Genomic DNA, 24,373 nt, shown 5'->3' with positions numbered 1-24,373 from the left:
TCCTTCCCACCCCTGCTCCCTCCAGCCTCATGAGCCCTCCTCCCAGTCATTTTCTCTTCACACTCCTGGACCGGTCATATCCTCCAGATCCACTGTCCTCGAGGTGGGCCGGCCCGTGATTTGTCCTCTAGGTCGGGGTCTTCCTCCATCCCACTGATAATCTGGACCCAAAGCCTGGTGAGGGTGGGAGCCTGCTGGGGTGGAATGGGGAGAAGGGGCAGCGGCTCCCCCTCCCCCTCCCACATACGGAGGAGAGTGGCTCCTATGGAGCAGAGACCAAAGTTCTGGGAAGAGCAGAGCCTGGCTTTCCAGGGCAGTGTCATGGCCACTCCTGAACTAAGCCTACAAACCCGGGGCCCTTTGACTTCTTAACCACCCAGCACTGTTCTGCCCTCTGCTCCCAGTGTATTATTTGCCATAAATACCAGAAGCCGAGTACAAAGTGCAGTGCCAACTACTCCCTGGGGCAGGGTCTAGCACCCAGGGCAGCTCAGCCTGCCAGCCCCTTGAGGGACCAGCAACTTCGGACGGGTTAGGGGAGGCAGCACTCTGCCCAGCGTTCTTGCCACAAAAAGTTCAGTAGGCAGAAAGATGGATGTGTGCAAAGAGCACAACTCCCACCACACACAGAAACCCTTAGGCACGAACACAGCCAGTCTCTCTCTCTCTCTCTCTCTCTCTCACACACACACACACACACACACACACGCGCGCGCGCGCGCACGAACTGGAGAACCTGACGGGGCCAGTCTGCACCACAGAGAATGGGGTTGGGCTCCAAGCCCAGGCAGCCCCAGAAACCCACCCTTTCCTGCCTCGCGGAGCTCCTCCTGGCTGGCCTGGGTCCAGAGCATGGCCTCCTTGCTATGCCTCTGCCCAGCCCTTTGAGAGAGTCTGGCCCCAAGTCCAAAGCCAAACCTTGGTTCCGCCAGTCGACTGACTATTCACCCGGGGCCCTGGCAGACTGGGCTCTCCACCCTGCCCTACAAAGGCAGGAGACCAGCCCCAGGCCTGACTCAAAACAAACACCTGGTGCAGAGAGCCCGTGGGGCCAACCCAACACACCCAAGGCGAGGGCCCTCTGGGCAAGGGCCACGGCCCATGTGGAGGCTTTCTGGAGGTCATCGTCTGGTCCCTCCTGCTTCCCTGCAGACCTAATCCATCTCTGGGGACCACGGACCAAGGGCAAAGGGGCAAAAGGCTTCCTGGGAGTGAAGACCATGGGAACTGAGTGGGTGAGGGAGGAGGTGGGCTCTGTCACAGGGCTGTTTTGAGGGGAGAGCAACCTTTGGGAGGGGGCTGCCAGTAAAGTCATAGCCGTGAACAGGGCCTGGGTGGGAGGCATTGTATCCGGAGAGCCATGATTCTACTCCCTTTCACCATGGAGGGCCAACACTGGACCAGAAACAGGGGGAGATGAGGCGGGAGCTGGGCCTCCCACTGAAAACAGCTCCCACTTGCAGCCCATTGAGTATATGTCGGGCGCCACTCTACACATCACATTTCACCTCACAACGCCCCTCTGAGAAAGGTGGGATTCCTGTGGCACAGAGAGGTTAACGCCTTCCTGTGGTCACACAGCGAGTGAGTGGAGGGGCCAGGATTCGATCCAGGGAGTCTGTTAGAGTCCATATGCGTAGTCACTATTTTAATAATAATAAAAACGATGCTCAGTGCTTTATCAGAATTATATCATTGCATTCTCACAAAATGCTAAGAAGTAGATATTCTTTTTAAATTTTTATCTAATTTTAGTTTTTTAAAAAAGATTTTATGTATTTATTTGAGAGAGAGAGCACGAGCAAGGGGAGAGGCATAGGGAGAGCAAACAGCTTCCCCACTGAGCAGGGAGCCCGATGCAGGACTCGATCCCAGGACCCTGAGATCATGACCTGAGCCAAAGGCAGATGCTTAGCCGACTGAGCCACCCAGGCACCCCGATACTCTTTTTTTAAAAGATTTACTTATTTATTTGACAGAGAGAGCGAGAGGGAAAGAGCGGGGGTGGGGGAGGCAGGGGCAGAGGGAGAGGGAGAAAGAGAGGGAGAGAATCCCTAGGCAGACTTCCCCGCTCAGTGCAGAGCCCAACTGGGGGGGAAGGGGGCTTGATCCCAGGACCCTGAGATCACAACCTGAGCTGAAACCAAGTGTCAACCACTCAACCTACTGAGCCACCCAGGCGCCCCAAGAAGTAGGTTCTCCTATTTGGGATTTTGTCTGATGAGGACCTGGAGGCTGGGAGAGCTGGAGTCATCCACCCTGAGTTGTAGGGTTTGACAGCTGCGCACCAGACATTGGAACCCAGGTCAACCTGCCTCTGGGCTTGTCCTTTCCTGGGGCCCAACCTGCCACAGAGAGCCCAACCAGCCACTTTCCAGAAGGGACACAGCTGGGGGTCAGGAGCCCTGCATAGGCATCTGAGGAATTCCAATATCCACACCAAGAGGGAAAACATTCAAATGAGATGCAAATGCCACCCAACTGAGCAAAGGTGGGGTCTTCCTCCAACACCAGGTCCAGAACTGGAAGTGGGGGGAGAAAGGGGATTTCTTGGGGGATGCCCGTGGCAAAGCTGGGTAAGTATCTCCTAAGCAGCTGGAGATGGACCTGGAGCTCCTCTCTCCTTGGTAAGAATGGCCAGGGCGGAATGCCACCTGCTACCACCCCTGCCTGCCCCAGAGCCCTCAGGATGCCCGCTGCTGCCTCTCCCTCCCCACGAGGTCCCTGTCTCCATGGGGGGCAGGAGGCTGGGCCCCCTGTCTGTCTGGAGCCCACCCCCAGCAGGGCAATCAGGGCAGGCCCAGTGTCCAGGGCTGCTAGGGCTAAAGTGCCTGCGGAGGGAGGGAGCTGAGTTAAACATTAGCCCCAGAGGCCCCCCATGAAGTGAGTCAGACTCCCCGCAGGGATCTGGGCTGGGCAGCCAGGGGGGCAGTTTCGTTCCAGGTGGGTGATCAAGCTACTGAAAACTGGGACAGGTTGCTGGGACCCGTGCAGATGGCAGCTCCTCTCCTGACCGCATCGGGGGCTCTCTCCTCAAAAATCCCCAAAGCTTGCAGGCTCAGGCTCCTTCACTGGAGCTGAGGAAAAGGGTATTTTCTTACTCCCAAGACACACTCCTAAGCTGGCCTGTGGGCCCCCTGAGGCTGAGCAGTGTAACCCTGGGGCCAGGCACCAGAGAACTATGGTCAATGTCTGCAGGCCCGGAGAGGGAAAGTGACTTGTTCAAGGTCACAGACATAATTGGGATGAAAACATAGGTCCCTGGACCCCCAGTCTCCTGAGAAAACTGGATGTGGGTAGAGCCGCATGATGAGGAAGCCTGGGCCGTTGTGGTGGAAGTTTCCATAAAGCTCAATGTACCCAGTGACAAGGGCTCTCCTTTGTTCTAAAAGTATGCGTGCCTTAATGTTATGATTTTAGTATTAATATATTCTTTACTTACAGAGTGGGAGGAGGGTAGGTAGTCATTGTTCTTTAATATTCTTTCTTTGCAAAATAAAATGGTAGTAACACCATTTGGGTATTCATATTTAAAAAATATTATTAGTTGGTAAAAGCCCAAAGCCCGGGAACCACGGCCCTGGGTTTTTTAGGGTATGAGTGTGACGACCTCATTTATTTGTTTTGTGCCTTCCCCAAGAGTGGTCTGGCATGGCAGTTGCAAACTGAAATGTCAGGGTGTGATTTACAAACCTGCTAGTCTGGGGCCAGGATCCCCCCCGGGTCCCCACTCTGGCCTCTTTGGAGAAGGAGAAGCTGACCTATGAGCTATGTAGATAGGGGTTGGGGGGAGGGGGATTCCAGAGCCTGACGTCAGTTCTGGAAGGAGAGAGATGCCCCCTTCCCCCACTGCTGGCTGGGATGTCTTGAAAACCCTTGCCCTTGACCAGGGAATTCCCCACGTGATAAGCCCTATCTCCGTGGATTCTCCTTGGAGGAAGTGAGCAGCACATGCTAGTGGTTTTTACTGCGTGGACGACTGAAGAGCTGTGAAACGAACAACCATAGGCCGACCGCTCGGGTCAAGAATGAGGGTATCATTTACGATAGGCCCTTCCTTTCCACAGAGATAAACAGAATCCTCAGCTCTGTGTTTACTATTCTCTGGCTTCTCTTTATAGCGCTGCTCTGTATTTATGAATTCCTAAACAAGATATTGTCTACTTCTGCATTTTTTGGGTAAATCAGACATAAACGCATGCTTCCTGCTTTTTCCCCTTCAAGGTGAAGGTGGTAAAATTCACCCCTTTGATCCATTTGCTGTGACATGACAAAAATACCATCACTTACTCATCCCTTTTCCTGTGGACAGACATGGAGGTGGTTTCCACAATTTTGCCGCTATAAACAGTGCTGCTTGGAATATTCTGGAGCCTCTCTTCTGCGGCTTCCACTCAAGAGTTTCTCTCCCCAAGAGTGCAATAGCTAGGGGGTCAAGAACCCTATCTTCACCTCTGCTAGGTTGTACCACGTGCACCCATTCCTGCAACGGTGAGAGCCGCTGATGCTCCGTATCCTGGTTTTGCCATATCCAGGAGGCCAAGGGAGGCTGAGAGTCTCCCCTCCACCCCATCTCAGCTTCTCCCTGACCCAGCTCCCAAGGTCATACTCAGCAGGGTTTCTGGCTGATTTGGGTTTTCCTGTTCTTCTTCCCAAAGCAAGTTCATGCAATTCTCCAAACCTTTATTGAGAACCTACTGTACGAGGCGTAGCGTGGATGGGATACCGAGGTGAACAAGGCCTTCCCTCTCAAGACACACACAAGACACTCAGGGAGCCAGCACAGGGGCACAGACAACTTGAACATTAACACCTCCCTCCCCGGCCTGTCCTCAGGAATCCCTCCCGCCTCCTGTCTGCTCTGCAGTTCACTGCTGGGTGCTCTGGAAAACATAGGCAAGGCTGTCTTCTGAGCTCCCACACTCCAACATCCAGCCATCTGTTGGACAACTCTACCCGGCTTTCTTTAGCGAGCTTAAATTCTAATGAGTAGAGGCCAGGGACGTGGCTGACCATCTTACCCATGCATGGACAGTCCTCACAACAAAGACTGACCGGGTCCCAATGTCAATAGTGCTGAGGTTGAAGAACCTTTAGAGGTCTAAAGTCACCCTCCTCCCGAAACCTCCTTCTCCTGCAGCCCTGTCTCATGAGGGCACTTGCCCTCACCCAGCCCCTCAAGCTAGGGAGGTGGGAGTCACGGGGGTTTGTTCTCCTTCGCCGCCCACAATCGGTCAACTCCATCTTGATAATTCAACTTTCCAAAGTTCTTGCCAACGCCTCTCCTCTCCCCCTTCCTGGCTGCCCTTGCTCAAGCCCTCTTCATTTCTTTTGCAGACTGTATACAGTACCCTTGTAACATGGCGTCCCACCTCCAGTCTCGTCATACTGCCTCCAGAGTTGTCTTTCAGGGTCTGTGACTTTCCCATTCAGAGGCCATTAACCATCCCTTTCTCTTCAAGTTCCACATATTCTATGGTGAAAGGTTACTCAACACACAGGGTCCTTCCTCACTATCTGTTCGCCATCTTTTCCCTCAGCCTTGGAGGGCGCTCTAAGCCTCAGGCACATGGGTCTTCTCTCTGCGGCACAAACACCTTCCACTTTTGCCCCTCTGTCTTTGTGGAAACTGTGTCCGGTAGCTGGATGCCTGGCCGCTGTTTCTGACGGCTGAATTCCACTTAACCTTTAAAGCCCAACCCCGATGTTCTTTCCTCTTTAAGACTTCCCAATCCCTCCATTAGAGTTAATCCCTCCTGATGACATAATTTCAATTTTTATCACAGTCTGTCTGGAATGAGGCTTGGGTGTATGTCTCCATGGCTAGAGAGGGAAGGTCTGGACGTCAGGAGCCGAGGCCTTACCATTTTTTTGTCCCTGAAGTCAAAGCCACTTGGCTGATTGTAGTGGGTAGAATTCTGGCTCCCAAAAAGATATGTTTAATTCCTGACCCCCCGGTACCCAAGAGTATGAACTTACTGGCAACTCGGGTCTTTGCAGATGTAATCAAGTTAAAATGAGGTATGTCAGTATGACTGCATTAGGTGGGCCCTCATCTAATGACTGACATCTTTATAAGAAGAGGGAAATTTGGACACAGACACAGAGACACAGGGAGAATTCCTTGTGACTGCAGAGGCTGGAGATTGGAATAACACCTCTGTAAGCCAAGGAACTCCAAAGATTACCAGCAACCACCAGAAGCAGGACGAAGCAAGGAAGGATTCTCCCCTCAAATCCAGATCTCCAGGCTCCCAGTCCAGAACTCTGTCCTTAAACCTCACTTCTTACTGCCTAGGCCAAGAAGAAATGCTCTCTGGAGGAGGGGGCCTTTTGGGGAAGGAGATGCCTTAGCTGTGTATCTGTGTTTCCAGGCCTTTGCTCAGCAGCTGGCTTGCTCATCACTGAGATCTCGGAGCTGGAGGGCACCGTGGAGACCATCAGTCCTGGATCAGTGCCAAAGGGAGGCCAGACTGGGGAGCAAGGCTGGCAGTTCTGCCTCCCCTCCCTCTTCTCCTCCTGCTGCCTGGGGCTGCCTCTCACCCCTCTCAGAGCAGGAACTGCTGCCGCTGACCTTGCAGTTCTGATCCATCAGGGGAGATAAGATCCTCTGTGCTCAGTGACTGGCCATCTCTCAGCCGATCCCAGACTGGTTCCTGCATAGAAAGCCACTGGCACCCACCAGCCCAGCTGGACACTTTAAGGGAGCCAGGTGGTGCTGGTGGGGCCTGAGAGGCCTTCAAAATTCCAGTCCTGGTTGTCCATGTTCACTCCTTCCAGGGGAAAAGCTGAGCTTCCTCTGCCCTGTTACACACGCTGCCACTCCAGCCCAAAGACCAGTATCAGCAACGCAAGGACCAGGCCTTTGACATCATTGTGTTTTCAGAACTGTGGGGACTCAAATGTTTGCTGAACAAGAATCTCATCTGGGGGGAGGCTGGCTTTATACGGGGGAGCGTTTTGTAGTTCTGTACGCGGTACAGCGAAAGCACTGCCTGCTCATCTCTTGGGACCTCTCGGGGTCGGAGGACCGGGGTGGGTGCGGCAGCCCCGGGAGGTGCCCGGCGCCCCGGATCCGAGGTTACGGTACCCGCTCTAACTCTCCCGCTCGGTTTCTGCTCTTGGCTTTCTCCGGGCTAAGTCGGTTTACCCGCAGCAAGCTCGGCCCGACCCCGATCGTCGGGTCCCCGCCCGCCGGCCCCACTCCCCCGGCACCCCGGCCCCTGCGAGAGGAGGCGGCCCAGCGCGGAGCTGGTCCGACTGGTTCTGAGCAGGAAGTCCCCCGCCCTCGCCGCGGGCGGCCGATCGACCCCGCGCGCGGGGCCTGGGCGTCCGTCGGTCCGTCCGGCGGCCTGTCCGACAGCTCGCCGGCGCTCGCGAGCGCGCGGTCGGACGGGCCGGGGCGGAGATCCATGCGGCTTTGCACCGGCCGCCCACGACCACGGAGGCCGCTGGGGGCGGCGGGCGCGAGGGCCGCGAGCGCGGCGGGCCGGGCGGGCTGAGATAAGCGGCCATGTGACCTTACCTGGGCCGGGCGGCGGGGGAGGGGCGCGCAGGTGAGGCGGCGGCCGCCCGGCCCTGCCCGCGCACACGGCGGCCGCGGGCTCGGCGGCATGGCTGGCGGCAGGAAGGACTGGTCGGCGCTGTCCAGGTGAGCGCCGCGGCCGGCCCCGGGAGCCGCACCGGCCCCCTCTCCCTTGCCCGCGGCGTCGGCCCCCTTCCCGCGGGGGAGCCGGCTCTGAGCCTGGGTCCCCACGCTCCGCGGCTCCCGCGGCTCCTCAAGTCGGGCGGGGGGGGGGGGGTGGCGGTGGTGGCAGCCATTGGGACCAAACTGGGGAACTCTTAGGTGACAGGGCAGGACGGGTGTTCTCGCTCCCCTACCGTTTCCTTTCCTCCCCAAGGGACTGAGGCCGCACACAGGGTGCTTGGGGGAGGCTGGTAGCCGGCCTGGAGGGCCCCCCCACAGGACCCCCTGCGGGGTGGAGGGAACATTTGGGGGGACTGGAGAGGTGTTCCAGAGTTCCGCCAAGCGTCCTTTCCCCGAGAGAAGCCTCCCCCGCTGCCGTGTTTCTGTGGTAGAGACTAGGAGAGTGGGCCCCTTGGGGAGGTGTCCCTCAGCCCTTCTTGGGGAGGAGCGGTGGGGACAGCACGCTCCTTGGACGGTCAGAAGAACAGGGATCAGTGAATAGAGACCATTGGGCAACAGACCACCCTCCCACTAATGAGGCTCAAATTCGGAGTGTGGCATTTTGGGGTGGTGTCTGGGCTCAGTGACCTCAAGATAGTTACTGTCCCCTTCTGTGCCTCAGTCTTTTTTTTGTAGACTGGTCTGTTAAAGGGTCAGGACACTGGGTATCTTACCCTGGCTGCTGGACATCCTGTCAGGGTTAGATAAGACTGGGATGTTGGGGGATTGTCTGGCAGGCAGCACCCCTTAATGTGGCTGGTGACCCCTGGTGACTCCTCTTGGAGCTCCCCAGCACCTCCCCTCAGATGTTCTCACTAGCATCTTCACCGCCCCCCCCATCTACACCCATCTTGCCCTTGAAGAAGCTGAGGCCCGTGTAGTGTTCGGAGCTGGATTCCTACTCCTTTGATCCCATAGAGTTAACCCAAGTAGAAATTGTCCTTTCTGCCCCTCGCAGGTGGGCATTTGGATACTGAGGCCAGGGTTCTCTCTGCAGGGGCAGACCAGCACCCTCCCTAGGCCTTCCCCATTAAGGTGGCTTTCAGGCATTCTCCCGTGTTCTAGGATCTCCTTCCCCTCCCTCCAGAAGGGCTCTAGAGCTTCTCTGGTGTCTCAGTCTCATCCTCCCCAGGGCTGGGGGGCCACCTCCTCAGACCCTCAGGACCTCACATTGCTCTGAAGCACAGTAGCCTGTGGAGGGGCTAAAGGGCTCTAGAGAGGGGACAAGGTAAGCCCCAAGAAGGGAAGGAACTCAGTGCCCTGGGAAAAGGAACCTAGGCTGCTCGAGAGGCTGGACACACCACAGGGAAGGTCTGGGCTGAGGGTGGAGCTTGGGGTCCAGACCTTGGACTCTGCACGTGGGTCGGTGTGCATGGGGGTTGATGCGGGAGTGTCTTTGCTTCTAGGTGTGGGCATATCTGTGCCCTTGGAAGTGTGCTTATATGGCGCGTGCAGGTGTATGAGTGGGTGAGCATGTTTATGGCCTGTGTAGTATGGAGACATCTGTGTGGGTAGTAGGTTCTTAGGTTGCTGAGTCTGGGTCGTAGGAGTCTGAGTATGTTTGGTGTGAATGTTTATTGGAGACCTCAGTATAGTGCATTGGGTAAAAAATGCAAACCACACACTACTTCATCAGTTGCTCACCGACTGGTGGGATATATGTGATTTTGTGTCTGAGAGCATGCCTGGATATGTACAGGGTGTGTGTGTGGTGGGTGGGCGGCTGGAGCACGAGAACTTTAAAAATGGGAGCAGGGTCTGGTCTTAGCTTGTCCACTGCTCAGATGGACATGTGGCTGCCGGGGTGGGGCCGGGTTCCCACGGGATGGCCAGGGGTAGTGCCAGGAACGCCCTGGGGAACCTGTCCTGCCGCAGGAGCCCCTGGCCTGCCCTCCCTGCCGGCCCCAGCCCTCGCAGAGCCCGTGGGCAGACACAGCTGCTGCCGACAGTCCCTGTGTTGAGGCACCTGGAGCAGAGGACCGCTCCCGCTCTGCTCCCCGGGTGAACAAGCCTCAGCGGGCAGGAGGGAACGGCTGTGAGTCACTGTCAACCAAGTCTCCCAGGCTGGGGAAGACTGTGATGAGGGTGTGACCGGGGTGGCTCCAGGCAGGGTCTAGGTGGGGAGCGGAGGGCCAGCCTGCCGCCCGTCCTTGGCCTGAAGTAGACATTCAGATGCTCCAGCCCTGGGATGGGGGCGGTGGCGAGCTGGCTGGCAGGGTGCCCTGGTCAGTGGCCTTGTCCTTTCCTCCCTGGGCTGGCCGGGTGACGGCTGAGGCTGGGCCGGGCCTGTCTGCAGGGGGTGAGGGGTGGGTCCGAGGGTGCCTGGGACCGAGCCTCCAGCGGTTAATCATTGCCCCTGCGTGGGCCTTGAGCAGCCCTCCCACCTCCCAGCACGGCTCTCTATCCTGCCCTGACACCTCCCCCTAGCCCATCAGGGCTGGAAGGGACTTCAGTGACTACCCGTGGGGGCCCCTCATCGTGCAGAAGGGCAGCCTGAGACCTGTCTCCCCTAGGGGTGGAACACTGGCCCAAGGTCATACAGTCAGAGCTGGGCCTCCCAGCTGTCTGTTCTTTCCTTCAAAGAGTTGCAAATCCTGCTCCTTGAGGCCCAGGGTTCTACAGATGTTTCTGGGGCAGACTTCCCACCCTTCCCCTACTTCAACCAGAGCAGCTGAGCCTTGATCTGTTTTTCAAGCTTGTTTTGAGGTCTCCCGCAGGGAGGATCTTCCTTAGATCTAACTTCTACCTGGTCAGCAGCTGATAGCAGCCGTGTGAGTGCAGTGTTGGGGAGGAGAGCAGCCGGGACGTGGAGGCGAAGAGAGGGATGTTGTCCCCAAGTGAAGGCCAGGAGGTAGAGGAAATGATTGTGGGGAAGGAGGGAGTGGTGGGGCGGCCGCCTAGGGCTGTGGCTTCGGCTGGGGCGAGTGGCCGGGACTCCCAGATGGTGGGACCCAGGTTCCATACTGGGCCTGGCTCTGGTCCATGTGTTGGCCACTGGGCTTCCCCAAACCTCTGCTCTCCCAGGCTGCACCATGAGCTCTGACCTGCCCTGGGGTGGGGAATCGCACACAGTCAGAGGCCCCTCCAGGCTCCCCTGCTTCTTCCTCTGAACATACGCTGTCAGCTGTCGAGAAGGTGGGGCCTCACTCTGGCTTCGGGGAAGCCCTCCTTGGACCTCCTTTTCTGGCATCTGGTATTGTGGTTAAGGGTACAGGCTTTCGGGAAGCCGACCCGGGATGGAATCTTAATTTTTTTTCGTTTGATTAGTTGTGCTATCTTGGGAAACTTATTAGCCCCGGTGACCTTCCATTTCCTCATCCGTGAAATGGGAATAACACCATCTTACCTCACGGGGTTGTTGTGAGGTTTAATGTCCATGGTATTTGTAAAATACTTAGAACGGTGCCTGGCATTATAGTAAGCACTTGGGTGTTAGTACCCTCACTTCTTGATTACTTTATTTATTGACTTACTGTTATTTACCGTATTCAAATATTTGTGTGCTACTGAATGTTAAGCACCGTTCTAACGCCCTTACTTATCATATATTTATTATGGGGGTTTCAGGCTGCTGCTGCTGAGGTCCCTCCTGGAGACTGACCCTTGCCCCTCCCCTCCCCCCTTCTATCCATTTCCTCATCTTATAAGGAAGAGTTATTGGCAATAACGTTTCTTCCCCAGGGTGAGGTGGTGGTAAAGGTGGTGGGGGTGAAGTGATTCACGTTCTGCCAGGGGTTGGAGGCAGCCCTGTGATTCCTGAGCAGCAGGGGAGTGACCGAGTCATCTTGGGGGAACTGTGGGGTCATGGCATAAAGCCGGTGGACATTGAAGGACGCCTGGGCCCCACCTCCTGCAGGTCCAGCCTTGAAGACCCCTTAGGGCTCGGGCTGGCCTGGGGAGTGAGGGGGGTGAGTCATTTCCGAGGAGACCAGACTCTGACAGATCGCACTCCATATATGGCCCCATTGGAAGATAGACAAAGAAGCTGCTTCCCCCAGGGCTGAGAGGAGTGTGTGTGGGAACGGGGTTGCTCAGGACCCAGGAATCCTGGAGGCTCCAGCCCAGCCCATCTGGGTGTGGTCAGGGGAGAGGAGCTTCTGGCTTTGTGGGGGCCCTTTCCCCAGTGGATAGATCCCTCAACTTTGGAGGGCAAGGGCTGGTCCCAAACTGGTCATAAGGGGAGGGAGTAAGTCCAGAGAAGGAGAGCTGAAAACGTGGGCTCAGATAAAAGCCAGCTGAAGCTGGCATTTCCAAGTTTGGGAAATGGAGAAGGGCTCCAGTCAGAGTCCCACTGCCTTGACCACAGAATTTAAACGTGATTCCCATAGGGCTTCCCATGACCCCTGTGAGCTCTGCGTAGTTGAAGATGGGTCATCCCTTCATTCACTCATGTACCACACACAGTCATCGATGATCTCTTATGGGCCAGCTGTAGCTGAGGGGCGGTGAGGAGCGCTCCTAACAGATGGCAGATCGTCCCCCCTTCACGCACATCCTTGTCGTGGCAGAGGTTGCGCGATTCCCCAGGGAGGAAGAGAGCCCTCACGTCTGAAAGGTGACAGTCACACTGGTTGCTTCCACATTCGTTGTCACTTATGTGCCAGGCGCCATGGTGGATGTGAGAGACGAGAGACGCCCTCTCCTGTGGTCTCTGCTCTCCCTGCAGGACAACATCTTCGCACTTCGTTGTCAAACCTCTCACACCCTCTGCACTCTCCTTCATTTGCCTGTCTTTAAAAAGAAACAAAACTTGATGGGTGTTTACTGTATATAAATTGTACCTCAGTTACAAAGCCGTTGAGTCCACATTCGGCTCTAGCTACTGTCCCATTTTATTTGCTTTTCTTCTGAGGAAAACTTCTCCAAAGAGTGTCTGGTCCTCACCGGTTCCTCGTTCTGGCTCCCGTTCTCCTCTTGCTAGTCCAGCCTGGCTCTGGCCCCAGGCTTCGAGCTGCTTTCCTGGGGACCAGTACCTCTGTGCTCATGACTCTGTGCTGGTCTCCCCTCCCCCCCCAAGTGGTCTTGGACAGAGCTCATTCCTCCCCCCAGGTTCACACTCTACCCCGGCTTTCCTCCAATCTCCCTGGCTCTGGGCCTTGGTCTCCTTTGTACCAGTGTCTTCTCCTCACCCTCAACAGCCAGAAATGGAACTTTTCCTCCCCCCACTGCCAGGTGACATTTCCCCAAACTATCCCCCACCCCCAACACCAATCTTTCCCATCTTACTAATAGCACCAGGAATTGCTCAGGTCAAAAATCCAGGAATTTTCCTTGTTTTTTTCTCTTTGTCTCTGCTTTCATCACCATCCCGCCCATTCGCAATCCCCCTTGGCTCTATCTTCAAAGTATGTCCCCAGTCCATCCCTCTTTCCTTCTCTCTGTTACCACCACAGTTCAGGCCAGCATAGCTCTCGCCTGGGCGATGGCAGGAGCCTCCTGATGGGGCCCCCTGTATGCCTTCTCCCCCTGCCACCCTCAATTCTTCTTCCTTCAGCGGCCAGAGAGGCTAAATAATAATAGTAACAATTCTATCATGTCATCCCTCTATGTAAAACTATCCTCTGGCTCTCCAGGACACTTGAATAAAACCCAGATTCTTTCCTGGGTCCCTGAGGCCCTTCTCTCTGGCCTCTCCTCCCTGTCCAAGCTCCCTGTGGACCACGCTGTGGCTCCGGATCCCCTTCTCCCTGAACACCCAGCTCTCACACCCAGTGCTTTACGCCTGCTGTGCCCTCCTCCCGGGACACCCTGCGAGCAGATCCGACTCCTTCTCAGAGTTCTCGGAGAGGCCTCCCCTCCCGGTCACCTTCTCTCGCATTACCCCTTACCTGGTTCTGTTGTCCTCGTGTCACTTCCCGACACCGTTTTGTTCATGCACTCATTTCCTGGTTCACGGACTGCACCCCCCGCCCCCTGCACTGTGTGCTCCTCGCAGGGAAGGGCCCTGCCGGCCGCCCCCCAGTCCCTGGAACTGTGCCTGGCACGCAGCGGGTGCTCAGAAAATATCTGTTTGGTAAATGTTGGATCAGCATGAAGTTGGGCTTAGGGAACCAGATTGGAGCCCTTGTGTGGCTCCTTCTCCTTGCTCATTTAGGAAGGAAAACTGGTGAAGAGGAAAGACAGGGAGGTACCCAAGGGCAGGGGGAGTAGCGCGCCTTACCAGAGGCTGCCTGGAGGAGTCTTTCCTTGGAGGCTCCGTAGATGTCCTCCTATGCATTTCATATGCAGTTCTGTTTGTGAGATCTGTGGGTTTGCATGGTTATTTTTTTCCAGAAACATGTCTGTTCCTTAAATGGAGGCTTGGTTGCATGGCGATACCCTGCAGGAGGGGAAGAGGCCCAGGAGGAATAGGGCTGGGCCACAGGACAGGCTGGGAGAGCAGGTTTGACACCTGACAATGGCAGAGGGAAGGCCTTACAGTAACTCTGGGAGGGAAGAAGAGGCCTTTTCCAGACTCTTCCTATCTGTAGGGCCCCAGATAGTCCTGGCGGGGGGGGGGGGGGGAGGTCACAGGAAGTCTCCAGAGAGGGCTCAGTCTGCTAACTCATGCTGCACTATTTGCAGCCCAAACTTTCTCCCAGGGTGCTGGGTGGAGTACATCCTCCTGCCCCAACAGACCTCCTACCTCTGCCCAGCCCTCCCTGCTGCCTGGCCTGCCAGGTTCTCCCCAGCCCCCGTCACCTCTGTTGAACTTCTGTTCACCCACCGAGACCCCCAGCCAGGGTCAGTCTCATCCGTGAGACTTTCTTGATAATCTTGGCTTACGGTAATCATTCTCTCTCCTGCAGAGCAATTTCTGTGCTTCGGTTGGGGGGGTTATTGGTGGATTGCTTCTCTTTTTCACTAGATAGTAGGTATCTTTAGGGCAGGGACCCTGCCTCGTCCTGTGAACTCCCTAGTTCCTGACTTGCTGGTCCATTGCAGTTGCTTAGCAATGATGTATTTGCTCTTTGGTTGGGGTGGAAGGGTGGGCGGATGGAAGGTGGGGTGGGCTGGCAGCGAGGCAGGTGGGAGGCTGGTAGAGCAGGTGACTAAAGATGATTGATGGGGGGGGCGCCTGGGTGGCTCAGTCGGTTGAGCGTCTGACTCTTGGTTTCGGCTCAGGTCACGATCTCAGGGTCCCGGGACTGAGCCGCAAGTCGAGCTCCACACTCAGTGCGGACTCTGCTTGTCCCTCTCCCTCCCCCTCTGGTCTTCCGCCTGCTCACTTGCTCTCTCTCTCTCTCAAATAGATAAATCTTTAACAAAAGATGATCGCTGGGTGGGCAGGGAAATGGGGGGTGACTGAGTTGATGGGTGTTTGGATAGACAGGCGGCTGGGTGGGTAGGTGGTGAGTGAGGAAGGAGATGGATGGGTGGGTGACTGGTTGTGAGAGCCTGATTGGTTCTGTGAATGCAGAGTAACTGGGGGGCAGGAACCCAAAGTCGAGTGTATGGAGTCCCCTTGCTCCCCGATGAGTGAAAGCTGGTTCTGGAAGGTGAGGGAGGCTTAAAGAGCTCCTGAGAAAGGAAGCTGATACTGCTTTTCTAGGTATAATCGGTCTTATTTGTGGCACTCCCCCTCTGAATGGCTGAGAAATCCCATGGGTTGTTGAGAAAGTCTGAGAAAGTTTCTCTGGGATTGTCCATTGATGGATGTGATCTGAGAATCCAAGACCAAAAAGAAAAAGGAACTTGTCAAGTGTATCCATCTCCTTCAGGCAGAACCGTGCCCACTCTCTCATGTTCCTAGTCACCTCTAGAGAGGGAGGCCCCACATTCCCACTCTGGATCCCAGAGTCACGTCTAACCCAGTGGTTGTCATCTGCAGTGGTTTTGACCGCCCTGAGAGACATGGTAAAGTCAGGAGACACTTTTGGTTGTCACAACTGGGAGCCGGTGCTAAGGCATCGAGTGGGTAGAGGTCTGGGGTGTTGTTCAGCCCCTATAATTCAGCACAGCCCCTGCACATGGAGTTACCTGGCTGAAATGTCAGTGATGCCCAGGATGAGAAACCCTGGTCCAATCCAAATCCCTTTAGTCCCATTAGCTGAAATTTAATACACATGTAATGTGAACCACAACTGTGAACCACGTTTAAAATTGTCAATTTTTAAAAAGATTTTATTTATTTATTTGAGGGAGAGCGAGAGAGAAAGCACAAATGGGGGAGAGGAGCAGAGGGAGAGGGAGAAGCAAGCTCCCCCCAGGACCCTGGGATCATGACCTGAGCCGAAGGTGGACGCTTAACCGATTGAGCCACCCAGGCGCCTCTAAAATTGTCAATTTTCTGTAGACGACATACCAAGAAAATAAAAAGAAACAGGTGATCAATTTTAATAATATATCTCATTTTCCCAGTATATCCAAAGTATTATCATTTAAACGTGTAATCAATATGTAGAATTATTAATGAGATGTTTTACAGTCTGGTTTTCATATCAAGTCTTGGGAACACATGTGTGTCTTACAGCACGTCCCAGTTCAGCCCAGTCTCGGTTCCAGTGCAGTTCCGGTGGGGTTCCAGTATGCTGAAGGGGACCCGCCCCCGCCCCACTGACCCACACAGCCCAGGCCTAGACGGTGCCTGCTCTCTTCTCCCAGCCCCGCAGGGGTCTGGCTAGGGACTGGGGCTCCGGGGATCCAGGGATCCGGGGCTCCGGCCTGGGCTGCACTGACCCTCTCCCCTCCCCCCAGCCTGGCCAGGCAGTGGACTCTGGAGGATGAAGAAGAGCAGGAGCGCGAGCGCCGGCGGCGGCACCGAAATCTGAGCTCCACCACGGACGACGAGGCTCCCAAGCTGGTCCAGAACGGAGACACACCGGCTGCCCAGAGGTGCTCGGGTCAGGGGGAGGGGACGGGGACGGGCTTAGCGGCCCCGGACAGACCGAGTACAGCAGGGTTGGCCTGCTTAGGGAATGTGACGACGGGCCTAAAGATAAGCTCCGCTGGCTGGGCTGTCCTCCACACAGCCAGGCTCTGCCCTCCTCGGAAGCAGAACCACGTCTGTGGATTCCTACTGTCCACGAGCCAATACTTTGCTGCACCTGGGATGGATAGAACTCAGTCCTTATGGTATCCCTGAGACAGAGGCATCGTTAGCCAGCTTTACAGATGGAGAAACATCTCAAAGACATGTCCGAGAGTACATCGGCGACTTGCTGAGATCGCTTACCCGATTGGGAAGCTGAGGCTCAGACAGTGAATTAACTTGCCCCAAACGACATGGAAGGCAGGGGGGCGAGGGAGAAAACGAATCTCCGTTGGCTGGAGGCCGAGGGCTGTAGGTTTTGGACAGTCTTCTCATGTTCCTCTTGTTCCTTTGGGTCCCCGAGGGAAGGGACAACCAGGCGTGCACCCCAGGGGCTCCAGTCCCGTGGCTGCCACGTGACTAACAGGAGGTCAGGGTGGCCCGTCAGAAGCTTTGGTTCTACTCCCAGTTCCACTGCTCATTATCTGGGTGACCTTTGACAAATCCCTGAACGTCTCTGGTCTTGACCTAAGCTCTAAGGGGCGAAGACCGCATTTACTCCTTTTGCCCTCCAGCGCCCAGCACGGGGCCCTATAAAGTAATTGTTCAGTGTTTATTGATTGGGTCTGAACACAGTAGAGTTGGACCTTATAGGGGTTTATCAGCTTTTTAAAAGCATGGTGTGCTTTGTTCAGATGATTTCCTGGAAACCCAGTATGTAAAGCAGATAGAAGTGATCCTTGTTTAAGTGATAGTTGGCAGGGGGTGGGGGGCTCTACTTCCTCACCCTCTCCCTGGCAGCCCTGGAAGCTTCCCCATGGGCTCAGGTCACCCCAGGGTCTCTCCCAGCTCTGATAGCCTCTGATTCTTATCTCCCACCCCATGTCCCATCTTCTGGCCTAGACTGCCGAGCGTGGAGGAAGCAGAGGCGCCCAAGCCACGAACCTCAGGCTCTAAAGATGAGGACGAGGACATCCAGGCCATCCTCAGGACCCGGCAGGAGCGGAGGCAGAGGCGGCAGGTGGTGGAGGCTGCCCAGGCCCCCAGCCTGCCGGAGGCAGAGGAAGGAAGGGACAGCTCTGGCCCAGGGCAGGCCAAGCCGCAGCCCCTCACGCCCAAGAAGGAGGTGGAGCTGCCACCCCGCCGGAGACTGAGCCGGGAGCGGCGGGGCCCCTGGGCCAGGGAGGAAGAGAGCTTGATGGGCCGAGAGTCCGAAGGCGGGAAGAACGAGGCCTCAGAGAAGCCCGCAGTCTCCGAGAAGCCCCCTGTTCCAGGGAAGACATTAGTACTTGGAAAGAGACTGGTCTCGGAGGAAAGCTCCAACTCAGAGAAGGCCCTGGGCCCTGAGAAGATGTCTGTGTCAGAGAAAAGAGCCGTCTCAGAGAAGTCAGTTCTAGAAAAAACAAGTGTGTCGGAGAAGCTCCCAGCCCCAGGGAAGACATCAGACTCGGAAAGGAAAGTAGTTTCTGAGAAAGCATCGCTCTTTGAGAAGTCTCTGGTGTCAGAGAAGACCCCGGCCACCGAGACAAAGCTGGCCCTAAAGAGGGCGGCCGCCCCAGGGCAGCCCCAGGCAGGGGGTCAGCTGGCCTCTGGGGGAGGCCAGCCCCCCACCACCACAGGGCAGAGGGGAAAGGTCCTCCCTGAGAAGAGCCCGCCATCCCCGGCCGAGCTGGAAGAGCAGGGGGCGCCGGACCCTCCGGCTGCGGCTTCCCGCCTCCCGCCCATCGCATTCCAGGTTGGCAGTGCCCCTGCCCCTCCCAGCCCTGCACGTGCCCCTCTTGTCCTGCCCCAGGTGGCCTCTGGCTCCCTTGCTGTTTCTTGTCCTCTCACTATGGAGGCTGACTTGGGCAGTGTCCTCTCTCCCTACCTGCTTCTAGTCACCTCGTCACTGTCAGAATAGACACTAAAGCAGGGGCAAGCTGCTGGCAGCTGAAAAGGGCATCCGTGGTGTGACAGAGAGCACCTGCCACCCTGCACCCCGTCCTCATCCAGGGCCTGGATTTCAGGACACCAGCAGCCTTTTGGGAAGCCTCAGGTCCTTCTAGAGTTCTGCTAGAAAGTTCTGTCTGGTGGCCTGGCCTCACAGAACTGTGTCCACCATCCCCACAGCAGAGGTGGAGGGGCGGGAGGCAGCAGAGGGAGACACAGGACTGTTTCCTTCCCCGCCTTCCGTCTGCAGCTCCTGGGATGAGCCAGGCCACATGGGGTCCCTATGGCGGCATGGGCTTTGGGCCACCCAGACCTCCTGTGTGACACTCCCCCACTCCATCCAGGTGAAAATCCCCAGCAAGGAGGAAGAGGTGGACACATCCTCGCCCACCCAGGCCACCTACAGCAGCTCCCTCAAACGCTCCAGCTCTAGGACCATCTCCTTTCGGGTGAGAGCACCTTTGTCTCCAGTCCACCGGAGGGCAAGCCGGGGAAATCAGCATTTTTACAGCATCAGGGCCTTAGGTTAGCTGTCAAACGGATCCCTTGGATAGAGAGGGGTTTTCAATTCCCAGGGTGCCCGAGAGCAGATGACTTGGATTAACTGAAGGAGAGCAGGTTAAGGACCCAGGGGGTGGGTGTGGATGAGACTGAGCAGCCCCACCTAGTGGTCAAGGCCAGAGCTGCAGGAAGAGGGCACTGGGCAGGTTGAGTGGCAGGGGCCCCACGCCTGCCTTCAGCAGTTCCTGATGTCACCCAGAAGGCTGGTGCAGGAGGGAAGGGTAGAGCTCTCCTAGAGCTCCCTGCGCTGCCTCTGCTCCAGTAGTACAAGGTGTATGGACTGGGGACTCTCATCTTACCTTCTGATATTTCCTCTCAGTTCCTTGGTTCGCTGGGTGGTTCATTCATTTTTGACGGACTATGCTTCGTGCCCCTGATGTGTGCCAGGCCCTGGGGAGGAAGCTGGAGGCCTGGTGTTGATCAGGGGTGGTCCCCACCCAGCAGGGCTCACGGGCAGTGGGGAGTCAGACAGGAAAACAGATGGTTGAGGTGATGGTGGGTGGGGGCAGGTGTCTCCCAGACGAGAGGAAAGCCTTTAATGGAGGTTTGGTTGGGGGTTAGAGGAGGAGGAGGAAGTGTTCAGAGAGCTGAGCCCTTCCCTTGTGGAGGGCCCTGGCCTCCTTGGGACTCTCACTCATCAGAGCCTTTCCTTCTTGTTTCAGATGAGCCCCAGGAAAGACAACTCAGAGACAACCTTAACCCGCAGGTCAGGGGCCTGGAGGCTCTGGCTTGGTCTGATCTGGTCACGTTCAGCCTGTGTGCACTGAGCCCTGCAGCGTGTACTCGCAGGCAGGGCCACAGGGTACCTGAGGGGAAGGTGCCGGCCTCGGCCAGGGCTCCAGATCCTGCAGGGAGATGGAACTGACACGAGGGACAGAGGCCCAAGGAGATGGAACAGGGAGGGAAGGGATCAGGGAGAGCTTCTTGGAGGAGGCAGGGCTTGGGCGGGGCTCTGAAGGTAGAGGAAGTTGGGGTGGAGAGGGGGAGGAGGGCCTCGCAGGAGGGGGGCTATGAAGAGTGCAGGGAAGGGGAAGCGTCTGCTTTAGCAGGCCTGATGCAGGGGGCAGGGCCTGGGAATCTGCATGTTCCACAAGCATCCCCATGCCCCGTAATTTTGATGCAAGTAGTTTGAGGACTGTGTTTTGAAAAAAAGAAACTGAAACGGGGTCTGAAAAGCAGTTGTGCTTACGTATTAGGAATTTCATGCCCTCGTGCTGTGTCCTTCTGCCCCTAAACATTTGCAGAGGGCCACTGTCCCACGCTAGGCCTGGGGTGACGGTGGCAGCAAGGGGGTCCACAGATGAATGAGACATGGCTGCTACTCTCCAGCACCTCACATCGGACCAATAAACATGCAACAGCCCCCAGCAGGGAGGTGCAGGGCCCTGGAGTGGCTGCAACAGCCCAGCCCGCGGGAGCCAGAGGATAGGTCACAGAGCAGTTGACTTCCGAGTGGGCCTCGAAATAGAGGGCCCAGCACAAGTCAAGGCACAGAGGGTGAAAAGCGTGACGTATCCGGTTAACTGGCACATAAGCACATGGAGAAAGGGGTTGGGGCAGGGGGGACGCTGGTGTCAGGAGGGGAGGCAGGGACAGACCACGAGAGCATTGTATGCTGTGCTAGGGAGTTTGGTCTCTGCCCTGTGGCCTGAGAGGTTTGAGTTGGAAGGACAGGATCGGCTTTGTTTGGGGTGGGAGTGCTCTGGCGGCAGGAGGGGTAGAGCTTGGGGTGGCAGGCAGAGGGAGTAGGGGAAGGCAGGTAGGTAGGGGAAGATTCAGGAGACCTGTGAGGTGGAAGTGACATGCCGGGGAGGAATGGCAGATACCTCTGCTTCTGGCGGTGTCCTGCTGAGTGGGACGTTTCTAGGGAGGTGAGGAAAGTCCCCGGACTTTTCTAGTAGATTCCACCTTGGCCAAGTCATGAGAGTCTCATTCAGCGAGGGGGGCCGTCTTCTCTTTGTCCAGAGGGTGGGTGGGCACTACTCAGGCTCTGGGCAGGCTGAGGGCAGAGGTCTCACCTGCTTTGTCCTGTCCTGTCCTCCGGCCCCGCAGTGCCAGCATGAGGCTCCCGGCGGGCACGGTCAAGTTAGGGGAGAAGCTGGAGAGATACCACACAGCTATCCAGGTGGGCAGCGCTCTTGTGGAGGGGCCTTGGTACTTGACCAGCCTGCTGGGTGTGGGGTGCGCGCCTCACCTTCGTGGGTCACCCGTTTGTGTTCTGTGTTTCCAGAGATCAGAATCCGTCAAGTCTCCTGGCGCCTCCCGCACCGAGTTCTTTGTGGCTCCCGTGGGCGTAGCCAGCAAGCGCCACCTCTTTGAGAAGGAGCTGGTAGGCCAGAGCCGAGCAGAACCAGCCTCCAGCCGGAAGGTGAGGGGCTCAGGCCCAGCCGGGTGTCTTTAGGCCAATTAGGCAGAACCGGACCCTGGCCGTACTAGAAAGCTCCGTGTTTCCACGGGTCCGTTTTGGCAGAACCCGCCGTTGACGCGAGTTGCCATTCCTGAGCCCGGCTCCTCAGCTGCTCACAGCAACCCCTGGGGGAGGGTTGGGTGCCTTCCCGGGTGTATGTGGCACGTGCTGAGTGGCTCCGGGGGCGAGGTAGAATCGTGTCCTTGTGCCAGGGCCTCTGAAGACGCCGTGCTGTTGCCAGCGGCTCCAAGCCCTGAGATGCCAGCCTTTCTTTTCAGGAGAACTTGAGGCTTTCAGGGGTTGTGACGTCAAGGCTCAACCTGTGGATCAGCAGGACCCAGGAGTCTGGGGATCAGGACCCCCAGGTACGTTCTCCTTCCCTGAGATCTCGTGCTGTGGGCCTTGGGCGGCGGAGTGAGCCAGCCCTGAGGGAAATGGAGACATTCTGGGAGAGGAGCCCATGGGAAGTAGGGAGCGCTAAGCGTGTCGCCGGGAGGCAGAAGAGAGGAGGAGTGGGTCTGGTGTCTTCCCTCTCAGGAAGGGGGGGGGGCTTGGGGATCGCAAGCCCCTCCATAGTCTGCCTTAGTCCGCCCCCACTCCCACCACGATGTCCCCAACCAGGAGGTGCGGAAAGAGTTGGCAGCCACCAAAAGGACCCAGTGGGGAAAGAAAGCAGACTCCTCCCTGGACACCGAGGTGAGGGCCACAGAGGGGTTGGCCCTGGGGAGACCCCGCCCCCCCCCGCCCCCCACCCCCAGCCCAGCCCTCCAACTGCATAGTCCCGGTATCCAGAATGTCCCGATTCTGCTCTCAGGCTGGTTTGACCCAACCTCGAGAACACTGGTTGAACCCCTGAGCTGGCTTCTCTTTGCCCGCAGCTCTGCAAAACCCCAGCGCCCTTCAACAAGCAGGTTTGGGATTTCTGACCTGTGTGGGTGTGGGCCTGGGCCAGGGGATGCCTTCCTGTCCAGAGACCCCTTTTCCCTCCCAGCCCTAGGAGCCTCCTTGTCTTTTCTGACAGACCTCCGCCCCACAGGTGTGATGAGCCCTGCCCGGACCGACCAGCAAGTCTGCATCTCAGGGGCCCTCCCTCAGGCCAGGCCCTGCCGCCAGCAGCACCCCCCGTCTCTCATCGCCCCTGCTCGCTCTCTGCCTCTGGACCTGGGGCCAGGGGTGTCGGGGAAACTCAGCCACCTCCTTCCCAGTCTAGCATCTGGGGGCGGGTGTGCCCCGGCACCTTCTCGTCCCACTGCAGGCACAGCAGATCCTGGGACCCAGTGTCAGCCCAGGGCGCAGCACTGGCTCTCGTCAGCACCATGTGGCCTCCACGGCCTGTCCAGAGGTGGCGTCCAGGTCCTGCTCACTTCAGGGTCAGGGCGGTGCTGTCTCTGGAGAACTCCAGGGTCCCCTCTGCGATCTGCTCGCAGCCGGTGCCTCCATGTGCCTATGATGTCTGTCCCTCACTGAGGCCTGGATCCTCGCACCGCAGTCCCTGGAGCCCGCCTCCAGCCTGCTGTGGCCCTCGGGCCAGATCGTCCGCGAGCTGTGCAGTGTCTTCCGCGTGCCCCGTCTCCCTGCTTTGTTCGCCTCTCACGTCCTTGGCCTGCTGCTCCGGCCGGGAGCTCAGTGCCGTTTCGTGGAACCCCTTCACCCTGTCTCTGAAAAAGCTGTTCTCAGGAAAGAGCTGATAAACTCATTCACTCTCAGGCGTGACTAATAAGACCTTCAAAGTGGATTCTTTTCTGGAGGATTTGCTTTTGAGCGGGGTCCCTGCCGTGTGTGAGCAGGTTGTTGTGACTGGATGGGGGGGGGCGTCAGGTGTCGTTTTCCTTGCAGCCCCTCTTTCTCACATTGACGTGGGCTGCCCCCCTGTCCTAGCATAGTGACTTGGCGGGGGGGTGGGGTGGGGGTGGAACCGCCACGTACAGTGCCACGCCTGCCTCCATGCATCCCCAGCAAGGTCTCCCAGCAGCCCGTCCTCCCCTCCCCCAATGTCGTGGTCCCTGTGAGCTTGGAGAACGCTGAGCTTTCTGAGAATCTAGGACAAACCAAACTCAGTCAGTCTGGTGCTCTGTCAGACCCCTTAATCCTGTAATTAAAAAAAAAAGTATATATGTATGTGTGTGTACACACATGTATATGGGTGTATATCACACACATGTTTATATATTACACACATGTCTACACATATAAGCTCTATACACACACATATCTATCTATCATCTATCTATCTATCTATCTATCTATCTATCTATCTATCTATCTATCTTTTCGCCCTTTGAACTTGATTAGAACTTTTCTTCCTCACTGACTGCTCTGATTTGACCCAGAACCAGCTGGGGAGGGGGTGCGGGATACATGCAGAGCCCTGCCTGCTTCCATTTTGTCCCCTGTCCCCAGGCGTACCCGGAAAACCCCAGGGTTTCTCAGAACACAGCCCTTAAGGGCGTCACCAGGCCTTAGTTCCCCAAGCTCGTGGGCGCCGACGCAGCCAGCCGGGCACTAGCAGCCTTGTCCCAGCCTCTGTGATTGTGAGTGAGGGCTCCTGTCTTGGATCCTTTGGTTCAGGGGGACAGAAGGGCCTCAGGGCCCCATCTGTGCAGACCTCCCAGTGACCCCAGGCTCCCCCCTCTGCAGCTGGTGGGTCTCCCGTGGCTGGTCCCGTGCCTGCACTGAGCTAGGGGGAGTGGGACCTGGAGGATCCGCCCCATACCCCACTGATTCCCAAAGGGCTGGAGCTTTTGCAGGAGCTCCACCTCCAGAACTTGAGGACAAAACCAGGGGCGGGGGAGGGGTGTGATGAGCATTGCCCGGAGACTCACAGGACCTGCTGGGAACT

At 57.0% G+C, this 24,373-nt stretch overlaps 1 protein-coding gene across 1 annotated transcript; it reads left to right on the top strand.

Annotated features, from left to right (window-relative positions):
* Positions 1 to 7,567: 7,567 nt before the first annotated feature.
* LAD1 (ladinin 1) lies at positions 7,568 to 23,691 on the top strand. Its single transcript, XM_026480677.4, has 10 exons — positions 7,568 to 7,651; positions 16,364 to 16,501; positions 17,541 to 18,372; positions 18,911 to 19,015; positions 19,790 to 19,833; positions 21,180 to 21,252; positions 21,358 to 21,495; positions 21,813 to 21,899; positions 22,156 to 22,230; positions 22,571 to 23,691. The coding sequence occupies exons 1-10, from the start codon at positions 7,614 to 7,616 to the stop codon at positions 22,574 to 22,576; spliced, it is 1,536 nt and encodes a 511-aa protein (XP_026336462.2). The 5' UTR covers positions 7,568 to 7,613; the 3' UTR covers positions 22,577 to 23,691.
* Positions 23,692 to 24,373: the final 682 nt, after the last annotated feature.

This window comes from Ursus arctos, unplaced genomic scaffold, assembly GCF_023065955.2.
Source record: "Ursus arctos isolate Adak ecotype North America unplaced genomic scaffold, UrsArc2.0 scaffold_2, whole genome shotgun sequence".
In the NCBI taxonomy this organism is placed as follows: Eukaryota; Metazoa; Chordata; class Mammalia; order Carnivora; family Ursidae; genus Ursus; species Ursus arctos.
Note: the sequence above shows the minus strand (reverse complement) of the source record. Positions and strands in the feature narration are given on the sequence as shown.

Excerpts from the sequence above, each read along its gene's own strand:
- LAD1 (XM_026480677.4), top strand. The coding sequence starts at position 7,614 with ATGGCTGGCGGCAGGAAGGACTGGTCGGCGCTGTCCAG. Across the intron at positions 16,502-17,540 it reads GACACACCGGCTGCCCAGAG|ACTGCCGAGCGTGGAGGAAG; the intron begins GTGCTCGGGTCA and ends CTTCTGGCCTAG. Across the intron at positions 19,834-21,179 it reads GAGACAACCTTAACCCGCAG|TGCCAGCATGAGGCTCCCGG; the intron begins GTCAGGGGCCTG and ends CCGGCCCCGCAG.